We start from the raw sequence: 10,551 nt of genomic DNA on the forward strand, positions 1-10,551 counted from the left end.
AACTTGTCTGCCTGTTGATCCTGTCCTCTAACCACATCCTCTCTATCCCTGTTTCCTGAGAAAAGAATGAGGCAAGCAGCTCCAGTGCTGGCACAGTCTAAAGGCCCCAAAAGCGGGGCACAGACATCTGGGGAGCAGAGATGTGGAAAAAAATCTGTATATCTTGGTGGACAGAAAGGTGAACAAGGTCCAGCAGTGCACCTGGCAGCAAAGGGAGGGCAACAAAACTTGTACTGGGTTAACAGAGACAGGGCCAGCAGGCCAACAGAAGTGATTATCCCCTTCTCCTCAGAACTTTTTAGACTACAATTTTTTGTCTTCTACACATCTGAAGCCATCCAGTTTTCTCCCCACCGGCATTACTGGTATCCCAGTATTTCTCAGAATCCCATTACCTTTGCCTCTCCTTGCAACTCCTCCCTGGAATTCTCCCACCTCTTCACACAACAAGCACTCCAGGTCACTCCAGGAATCCAAGACCTCTCAAAATCACCTAGGAACTCCAACGCCCCCAGAACCCCCTATTCTACCCCACCATCAACCCCCACAAATCCTGGCACCCCCAGGATTTTATTCCCTTAGGATCCTCTAAACACCCCAAGACCCCTCTCAGTCCTGAGACACACTCATGCCCAGTGAACGCAGGCACGCAGAGTCCCGGTGCCCAGCATCACCCACCCAGCACACTCAGGTCACTGGTCTCCTGCTCTCCTGTTCCTTGTGAGAAGCACCTGGATGTCTGGGTTCTCCACCAGAAACAACAAGACCCAGATAGACAGTTCAGGAAGCACTTTTATTCAGCTCAAGGGTGGGGGGAAATTGAGGGATTCCTAGCTCCCAGTGAAGGGCTCAGACAAGGGGATTGAATATTCCTGGAGGCAGAGGGCTTCATGTGGGGAAGCTTTATGTTCCACAGGTTCACAACCGTCTAGGTCATGTACCCTGAGCGTGAAGGGTTGCTGGAAGCCACAGAAGATACCCACTCTGGAAGAGGGATCTGGACAGTTTTGTCCCTTAGAGGTACCCATGGATGCTACCTGCATATCCCATGGGGTGCAGAGTATATCCTAAGCATTATTGGGAGTTTCAGTTGATCTCAAGGGGTCCTTAAGGCAGCTGGGGGCACGCAAGGCAGAGGGTACAGTGAGAACACAGGCTTGTAGGTCAGTATAGGCATGGGGCAATGTGCCTCGTGTGATCCAGCGCCGGGTACCCGGCTGGTAGGCGTGGATCAAGTGTGTGTCCTGGTAGGTCTCATGACTGTACCCTCCCAGTACAAGCAGCTCCCCTCCCACCACAGCTGCACCCCCAACTACGTGTGCACGGGGGAGAGGGCTAAGGAGGACCCAGATGTTCTGCTTGGGGCTGTAGACCTCAAAGGTCAGCTGGTCCTTGTAGCCAGTCTGCCCAGCCCGCTGACACAGGCCCCCAGCCACATAGAGCTGCCCACCTGCCTCCTCCATGACATGGCCAGCTCGGTGGCCATTCATGGGGGCCAGGAGTGTGACAGGTGCACCTGGGACATAGCGGAGCAAGGATGCCTGACACTGGTATGCTTCATCACACCCACCCGACACGTAGAGTTCACCATCCAGGGCACACGCTGCATGCCCGCACAGAGCCATTGGCAGGGGCTGGCACCTCCTGGGCAGGGAGAGAAGGAAAGGTGAAGGACAGGTTAAGCAGGGCTATCCTGCAATGACTGATTACTTAGGGGTTCCCTGGTGAGCCATAGCTTCATTGACCACTCAGCAGGCAACACTTGCCAACACCGAATGAGCCCCAGTGGACAACATCAGCTGACACAGAATGGATGCCCCACAGATGGGGCAATCACTGTTCAACACTTTGTAGTCACCACACCGTTGGTCAACCACAGTGGGCTCCATTAATGGGCAACAATGGCCATCACCCCATGAACATTATGCCTACTAGAGGAATCAAACTACTTTTCTCATTGGCAGATGGCCAACAAGACCGGCAATGAACACACTGCTGGCCAAAAACTCATTTGCCACCCACTAGGCAACACTGGCCAACACCCAGTCCCCAAGGGACATGATTGTTCAGCACCCAGTAGACCTCTCTCAAATACCACTGCAGGTCCATTCTCCACCAGAGGCTTAGTGACACAAAGCACCCAGTGGGCACCATGGCCAAGACAAGGGGCTCTGAGGAAAAAGGAAAACTAGGCATCGGCTGGAGCAGCCTCACCTCCAGGTGTCATTGGCCAGGTCGTAGCACTCCACAGTATCTGTGCAGTAGAGCTCCCCTGAGCTGCCCCCCAGGGCATAGATGAAATTACCAAGTGCCACAGCAGCAAAGTAGCTCCGTCCACATGTCATACTGGCCAGACGCTCCCAGGAACCATCCATAGGCTGGTACCTGGATTTGAAAGGCAAAGGGGCAAGAGACAACCTGTTACCTACAAAACCATGAGCTGATGTTGGCACTGCTGAGGGCAACAACCCACCTACAACTTGCTAGTCCCATAATGCCTTGGGACTTGGTCACATGGTCACCTTGCATGGGAATATCCCCTCCTTCTGGACAATATCAAACTCATAATGTCCTGGGGCATCTCCAGATAGATGCCTCCCACTCCTACTCCCAAAAAGCCTGTAATACCCCAGACTAGGAGGGCACCTCTGAGTCCTACACCCAACCCTTCCCAGAATGTCTTGGGGCCACTTGACCAGCTGCAATGCCACAATGTCTTGGATCCACAGGGCAGCTGTAACTCTAGCTCTAGCAATACATCCCACAATGTCCGGGTGCCACATGCCAAGTCCAAGTCCTCTGTAGCTCTCACCTGTAGACACTGGCTAAGGTGTCATGGACCCCGTAGTAGTGCTTTCCACCCAGGATGTAGAGGTTGTTGCCCACCACAGTTACAGCATGACGGAAGCGTGGGCCATCAGGAAAGTGTCCCAGTGCCCTCCACTCAACCTGCTTCACCAGCCCCACAGCACTGAGGTAGCGGTCTGCAAACCAGAGGTGTCTGCTGGGCTTCCGGGCAGTCAGGTTACCCTTTACTTTGTCTCCACCACAAACCACCAACACCTCTTGCAAGGAACGTACCCGGCATGGCAGCTGGGCCGTGGGGGTGAAACTTGCTACCATGAGCTCGCGAAGGACCTTTGGGTCAGCTACCCCTGCAGTCACAGATGGGACCTTCTTCAGCTCCAGGCTGGACATGAGGGCAAAGCGAACAGATGACAGGATCTCTTTGGCTATATCCTCCTGGCCATCTCCATTGGCCATAAGCCACCGAGATGCTGCCTCCAAGGCTTCCAGTTCATGGAGGACATTGAGACCATCGGAGCGGAGGAGGCGGATGAGAAGATGTGCAGGAAGATCCAGGAAGGCTGGTGTAACCACCACACAGGGAAAGGTGGCCAAGATGTAGTTCTCTGCTACATGGACCACCTCATCCAGCCCATAGGCCACAGCAAAGGCCAGCACGTCAGGGACAGTTTCTGGGGTCAGGCCATGGGTGAAAACATCCAGGCAGAGAGTGAGGAGCCCCCAGGCCTGGTAGCGCAGGGAGGTCTCAGCTGCCTCCAAGACCATGGGCCATGGCCCTGCTACAGCTCCTGTGTAGGCAAAGGAGAGGAGGAGACGCAGCTCGGCTGGCGACAGCCCCGTGACCAGAGGGTCAGCAGGGTCATGGGTGGCTTCTCGCATGGGGCAGGTGAAAAGGGCCCGGAAGAAGTCACAGGAGCAGCTCAGGGCCAGTCGCTGAACTAGGAGGAAGGAGGAATAATGATGTGAAGCAGCAGGGAACCCTCTGCAGTGTGCAGCCCCTGGAACTCAGGTGTCCTGGTCCCATGCCCATTAAAGTCCCAGCTCTGCCAAAGGGAGCAGCCCTGCTGGCACCTATAGAGCCTGATCCCCACCTGGAGCTGCAGTCTTATCACCCCCACCAGAGGACTTGGCTGTCCCAGAGCACCCTGTCCCACTCCTCAACCCTTCATAGGGACCCCCACCTCCTGCCCACCTGAGATGACCTCATTCCCTGCCTGGAGCTGGAGGTCACAGCCCACACCATTGGTATGGAGCTGCTCCATGGCTCTTAGTGTTTCCCACTGTTCCTCCAGGGGCTTAGGACCTTCTTCCTGGTGGTCAATCTCCAGACGCAGGGCACAGGCAGCCACCAGCCGGGGGGCACCCAGGGCCCGAGCAGCCTCTTCCACCTCCTTCACCTGGCCATGGGGCACAATTCCCCCATAGGCAAAGGTGAGCACAGCCCGCCAGCCCCACAGTGTGGCCCCAGGCGGCAGGGGGACATGGGGGAGAGGATCTTGGCAGAGTTGTCTGGTCCTGCCCTCCAGGAAGCGGTGGAAGAAGGAGCTGATGGAGGCCAGGACCACAGCATGGGCCATGTCACCCTCTGGGCCTACAGTCACATCCACCAGCTGTCCTGCGGTGCGGAGATGGTCAGCCACAGACAGGAAGTGTCCAGCATGAGCCCCATCCCGCAGGTTCCACTGGTCTGGGGCCGGCCCCTCTGCAACCCACATCTCGCCTGTGGAAACACATGGAACAGGGTGTCAAGGAGCTGTCTTACAGCTGGAGCCTCTGGCCCATGGCAGGAGTACTGGTTGGGGACATGGGGTCTTGCTACTGGCACTGCCACATAGCAAAGTCACCGGATCCACCACCAAAGCCTCTCTACCCCACAGCCAGGGCCACCATGCTCTGCTACTGCTCCATTGCTATATTTGATGCTTCTTGGCAAAACTGCAGCTCCACAGGTGAGAACAACATCCCATTTCACTGCCCCATAGCTGAGCTTGATCTCACCTGCTTTATCTCCGAACCCTTAGCATGAAGCTACTGCCCCACAGCCAATGCTGCTGCCCCACATAGCTCAGGCCACTGCCATCACTCAGAGCTTCAGTCCTATAGCACACACAACCAGACCCTTCCTCAGCCATTGCCCCATAGCTGAAACTACTGATGGTCCAACAAGTAACCAAGCTGCTGGCCCCCACTAAAGTGTCTGCCACTCCTGCTCGGTGCATGACAGTGCCTGCTGTGCACTGCCTGTCGTGTCTCACACTGTCTGTCACACATTGTGATGTGTTATCCTGCAATGCTGTCTGCAATGTCACATGTCATGCTCCCCTGCACTGCATACTGTTGAGGTGTGCTGACTATCATATTACTGCCACCCCTTGCCCCCACCCTGTTGCTTGTCCTTGCTCAGGCCATGCACTGCAGCCCCATGAAGCACTTGCTGTATTCCGTGCTCCTGCATTACTGTGTGGCCTGTTAGGCTGTGCCATGCACTTGTCCCCCTTACCGCCTGCTGCTGCTCTGCAGAACTTCTGTGACCCCCTAGGAATGTGCCCGGGTAATTATAGACTGGACAGAACACGTGGCCCCAGCCAGGAGCCGGGAGAGGCTCAGGCAGAGGGAGGTCCAAGGCCCCAGAGTCCCCAGGCGGGGACAGTGGTCACTGAATTCTCTGAGGACAGGCAGCAGGGCCAGCTGAAGCTGACAGGAGCTCTGTAAACCCTGTGCTACCCTGGGCAGGTACTGCTGGGGATCCCTGGCCCCTCAGGCCCCTCTATAAACCTTGATCTTCTCCAGAGCACAGGGTGAAGTAGAGCCCCCTCCCAAGCCTTCGGGTAGGAAACAGACAATTGCCTACTCCCTCACCCCCATTACAGGGTAGAGAGGTCCACCACCACCTGCTGTGCTCCTGAGAGCTGTGCTGGGCTACTGACTCCCAAACAGCTGGGTGTCTCAGCTCCAGGAGGATACCAGCCCCTTGGCTCAGCCTCAAGTGCCCCCAGGAGCACCCCGCAAACACCCAGGACCCCAGCAGCCCCCACACAGAGCACATACCAGAGGAACACAGCCTGCCATGGCTGCGACTGTGTCTCAGTATCACCATCCCTCCCTCTGATGTCCTCTGGTGCCCCAATCTCATCTTGTCCCCTCCCCCATGCACCTGCGTCTCCCATGTCCACATTCCCTGTCTCTGTAACTCATGCACCCATCTCTGTACCACACTGTTCCCACATGTCCAGTTGAATTCTGTGTCCCCAAAAATGTTCTCATCCTCTACAAGTCCATTTTTCAGCAGTTACCTATCCTGCTTGTGATTTTTTTTCTATCTAGTTAGAATTTCCCTATCTTGTTATTTCCCATCCTTCACTGCACACCTGAGCCTCCACTTTTTGTAGCCACTAAGTAGTGAAAAAGTCCTATCACATCAAATCTTGACCTTTTCTCCAGGAAAAATGATCCAGTTCTCACCTCTCTTTGCACATCCTGTGCCTCCATGCTCTCCATCTCTGTAGTGTGTTTGCAGGACACACTTGTTTGTTCATAGAAAAGTCAACCAGATATACCTATAAGGTACCTGCTCCAGTTCTCAGCTGGCATTCAGGGGTCCCTTCCAGCCTCAGATATTCCTCACTTTCAACCCTGAAGCACTTAGCTCTAGACCTCCTGAAATGCTTTTTGGAGAAAGACTCCAGGCTCTCACATTGTGAGCAACCCAAGACTTCTTCCTTACCCCACCTTCCCTATCTTCAGCTCAGAGCCAAGCACTTCTTCAGAAGCTTTCGCTCCAGACCCTTACTGATGGGCTCAGTGCATGTAATTCCACACCTTGTCAAGAAGCCCCACTTAACTACAAGAACCTAAAGCTACAGGAGCTCACCGAAGCTACAGCATAGTGCTCACACTTGAGCACACAATACTGAGACATGGAGGCAAAGTAACTTGTGCACAGAAATCGCACCTAGACCAGAACATGCTGCTTCCTCTTCAGCAGCTCCAGCTTTCTGCACCTCAGTCCAGATGCCAGGAAAAAGCCGCATGACACCACCACGTTGTGACAACTGCTGATTGGACCAAATCTTTATTACATGACGTCCTAAGTACATACAGCATTTGGAAGCCAGCTCACAGAGGGAAAGGTGACATTCACAGCTTGGGAGGTCCTGTCAGTCTCCAGCCCTCCTTGTTACCGATCTTCATGAGAGCTGCAGTGATTCCAAACCCCAGGCATGCTGTGGTGCCAGTGAGGTAACTGTGAGCTGAAGAAAACACATCAAACCAGAAAAGATCCATTAAGGCACAAGTCCTTTGCAATACGTCTTGATAGACTGCCATTTTTCATAACCTTTGACCATCAGCAACATTGTTTCGCCAGAGGAATTGGAAAAGTGACCTTTTTATAAAATTGAGTTCTCATGCTTATGGCTTGCAATTTGAAATACCAATTTCAGTAATCCACTGCCCCATCCCCTTAAGAGGCAATCTTAAATGGCTCATTTGAGTGACAAAAATAGCAATCACTGCTTTGAAATCTCATCAGCTCACAACCAGGACAAGTAAAAATTAATTATATTTCACCACAGTTACAACTTTAAAAAAATCCCTCACTTCTTTGGGTTGGAGGATGAATGTCTAAAGAAAACAGAATTGTGTCAGTATCTGCAGGAGCTGTTTAAGCCTTACAAAGGGCTACAGGAGCAACAGCAGCAGGACACAGTTTGTCCCTCAGACTATGCGACGAATTCACAAGGCAAATACTAATTCTACTTGCTGTCTAAAATAAGTCACGCTTGTTGCCAAGAAAACGTGGATTTCAACAACCATGTTTTTCCTATCCTGCAATTTTAAGGTACAAGCAGTAGCTGTAACTGCCAGTACTGAGTGAGCTCTCCTTTCATTCTGTATATTAGTTCATGTCCCGTTTGGTATCCTCTCCTCCCGCAGCCATATTTATTTTAGCAGGCCCACACAATACCAATGAAACTGGCATGAACAGAGGCTGAGATGAATCATTACCAAAGAAGCCTGACATCAACATTCTTTAACATTTTTCCCCAATTGAAAAGTTTCTAAAGCCAGCAAAGGGCACATTTCAATGCAGGCATTGTCCAGAGTTACCTCTTGCTCCCAAGACAGCTCCTGATGCACAGCCGCCTATGAAATAGTTCAAAGGATCCTCTGGCTCTTCCCGGACTTGGGCACTGAGACAGGTACTTAAGCCAAACACAGCTCCCAGTGTAGCTGTAAAGAAGTAAAAAAACAAAATAAAAATCCTCAAGGACCAGAGAATTCACACTGAGCACGACTTCAATATTCACAGTGACTACAATGGCAAATGAAGATCCATTTCCCAGGGACATCCTAGCCCAGATGCTACAGTGAGACTCAGCATTCACTCAGTCCCACTCAGCTTCCCTGGGTTTCTCTCCCTGCGCTGCTCTGAGCTGGAGCCTCAGAGCACCCCACACCCACTGCCCCCAAAGAGCACCACATGCTGACAGGATATCACCTAACAGCCCTTCCCAACAAGGCATGGGGCAGCCCTGACAGCTGGGGGTAATGGAGGGGAGCAGTGGTGTCTGTGCAGCCACTTCCCCAGCTTTGCCTGGACTCTGCACTGTAACTCAGCCCTCAAGTCCCTGTGAAGCCACCTCACAGCACCAGGCAGAGCAACCCCAAGGGCTCTGTACACTGCTAGTCCTGGCACTTTCCTCCTCTGCCCGCCTGGGGCTCACAATGATTACTGGATAGCAGGAAAATGAATTGAGTTTGTAAATTATTCTTGCTTGTAAACTGACTTTGAAATGAAAAATTTTGAATTGAACTAAGAAACTGCAAAGTAGAAGCACCCTGTCCATTGAATTACACACTTCGTCCCATCAGACCCTACACTGATATAACTGCAAACTTTGGCAAAGAGCTGTGTCAAGAAAAGCTGGGTTTGTATCTAGTATAAACTCTTGATCGTGAAACATGAATCTGTCTACGAGGCAGCATCTGCAGATTTCAATTCGCCTTTCATGGGAACAACAAAAGTATCCAGGTTAAAAATTTTCAATCCCTGTATAAAACTAGCAGCTCCTGTTACAAACCTATGTAGAAAATGAATTATGCTGATGCCAAAATCAACTGAAAAGAGCACTGCAGAAACAAAACCCCCAGACCTAGGACTGCATTTCAACTTTCCTGCTCTCCCTGCTTTGAACCAAGGCATCTGTAGGCAAAATGCACAGCCTGAGGCCATGAGGTGTGGCTCCTGAACAGCAGGCAGGACAAACCCTTCCTCAGGTATGAAACTGAGGACCCAATATGCTTGTTTAGAATTAAGGGATTTATTGAAATCACAGTTGATTACATGATCCAGTGCCTTCATAACGACCTCAGCTCATTAGAGGATATGCCAGATCCTGGTTTAGAGTCAAACTACTCAAAAATGCAAACCTGGACTGACTGTGCCCCATCTCAGAGCACCAGCACTTAGGGAGAGGCAGAGGTGGCACAAACCATTCAATTAGACTGAAAAGCAAAAGTATGCTAAGAGGAAAACTGCACTTGACAAGGGACAGAGGGAGCTTCAACCATGCAGCCCCTTCAGCTTCGTGCTCCTCTCTTCAGCATCCACTTCCTCTTCCAAAGACAATTCAAGACAACTGCATAGTTTCTCCTTGTCTATAGAACATGACAGGGGAAACCCCACGTTTATTTTCCTTCTGCCACCAAAAATACTGCATTGTTCTTTAGCAAATGCACTTTATTAAATACAATACCTAAATATATTAAGCAAAAATCTAAATTTGCTCATACTATGTTGCTGCCCACAAACTGAGTATTCTAAAAATACAAAAAACACAATGTACCTTTTACTCTAGACTGCAAAAAATATGTTACCTCACCTGCAAATCAAGGATATGTCTTTCCATTTCACTGCTCTGCCTCTTGCCTAAACAACGCCCCAAGCCCGGTGGAAGTGAGAACCACCGAAACCGTGCAGAGGCAGAGGCAAAGGCAAAAGTGAGGGCGCAGCCACACCGGGCGCAAGCGAGGCTGGCGTCCCTGCGGAGTTCCGTCCTAGAGTTACACTGCCGAGGGGCCCGGCCCTTACCCATCGTGACACTGTCCGCCGCCGCAGTCTGCAGTGCGGCCAGAGCCGAGCCGGGCCGCAGCAGGATGATGCGATACGCCGCCCCGACCAGGCCTGCAACACAGCACTGCGCGTCACTGGCCGGGCCCGAGCCCAGACCCCGCTCGGCCGCCCCCCCCGTGTGCCTCCCTTCCCCCGGTGCCCACCCGCGGCCGCGCCCACGCGCGTGGCGAGCCAGGTGCGCTGCGGGCACTGCTCGCCCTCGGGCCCGTCCCAATAGCCCGCCATGACGGCAAGGGCACGCCGAGCTCTCGCGAGAGGACGGCGCGGCCCCGCCCCGCGAGGGGGCGAGGCCAGGGATCGTCCCACGGGCACGCGCGTGACGAATGCAGCGACCCCGCCCCGCGGGGAGCCGGAACCAGGGCCGGGCCGGGCCGGGCCCGTCCGCTCCGCGCCGGCCGCTGCCCGAGCACACCCGCGCCGTCACTGGCCTAAGGGATTTCTACTTGGTGTTCCCAGGTGCCCCACCCGCGGCTCCCAGGCTGTTTGCCTAATCCCGGGGCTGTGACCCTCCCTTTTGTCTTTGCTGTCTGCTTGCAGGGTGGGGAGATCAGTGTGGTTTTGTTTTGTTGTGGGTGTTTTGCGTTTTTGTGGGGCAGGGGTTGTTTTTT

General features: G+C 53.0%; 2 protein-coding genes across 2 annotated transcripts; both read right to left on the minus strand.

Moving 5' to 3' along the window:
* Positions 1-774: 774 nt before the first annotated feature.
* On the minus strand, positions 775-6,905 carry KLHL33 (kelch like family member 33). The gene is made up of 5 exons (XM_064734370.1): positions 6,761-6,905; positions 4,001-4,528; positions 2,813-3,746; positions 2,215-2,385; positions 775-1,644 (listed from the first exon to the last, which is right to left on the minus strand). Exons 1-5 carry the CDS (start codon positions 6,903-6,905, stop codon positions 1,068-1,070), a joined length of 2,355 nt encoding a protein of 784 aa, XP_064590440.1. The 3' UTR covers positions 775-1,067.
* Positions 6,865-10,236, minus strand: NDUFA11 (NADH:ubiquinone oxidoreductase subunit A11). The gene is made up of 4 exons (XM_064734371.1): positions 10,087-10,236; positions 9,902-9,994; positions 7,918-8,040; positions 6,865-7,058 (listed from the first exon to the last, which is right to left on the minus strand). Exons 1-4 carry the CDS (start codon positions 10,166-10,168, stop codon positions 6,946-6,948), a joined length of 411 nt encoding a protein of 136 aa, XP_064590441.1. The 5' UTR covers positions 10,169-10,236; the 3' UTR covers positions 6,865-6,945.
* Positions 10,237-10,551: the final 315 nt, after the last annotated feature.

This window comes from Zonotrichia leucophrys, chromosome 28 (assembly GCF_028769735.1).
Source record: "Zonotrichia leucophrys gambelii isolate GWCS_2022_RI chromosome 28, RI_Zleu_2.0, whole genome shotgun sequence".
In the NCBI taxonomy this organism is placed as follows: Eukaryota; Metazoa; Chordata; class Aves; order Passeriformes; family Passerellidae; genus Zonotrichia; species Zonotrichia leucophrys.

Excerpts from the sequence above, each read along its gene's own strand:
- KLHL33 (XM_064734370.1), bottom strand. The coding sequence starts at position 6,905 with ATGTACTTAGGACGTCATGTAATAAAGATTTGGTCCAATCAGCAGTTG. Across the intron at positions 4,529-6,760 it reads AGCAGCATGTTCTGGTCTAG|GCGAGATGTGGGTTGCAGAG; the intron begins GTGCGATTTCTG and ends GTGTTTCCACAG. Across the intron at positions 1,645-2,214 it reads CTGGCCAATGACACCTGGAG|GAGGTGCCAGCCCCTGCCAA; the intron begins GTGAGGCTGCTC and ends CTCCCTGCCCAG.
- NDUFA11 (XM_064734371.1), bottom strand. The coding sequence starts at position 10,168 with ATGGCGGGCTATTGGGACGGGCCCGAGGGCGAGCAGTGCCCGCAGCGC. Across the intron at positions 8,041-9,901 it reads GGCGGACAGTGTCACGATGG|CTACACTGGGAGCTGTGTTT; the intron begins GTAAGGGCCGGG and ends ACTTCTTTACAG. Across the intron at positions 7,059-7,917 it reads AGCTGTCTTGGGAGCAAGAG|CTCACAGTTACCTCACTGGC; the intron begins GTAACTCTGGAC and ends TGTTTTCTTCAG.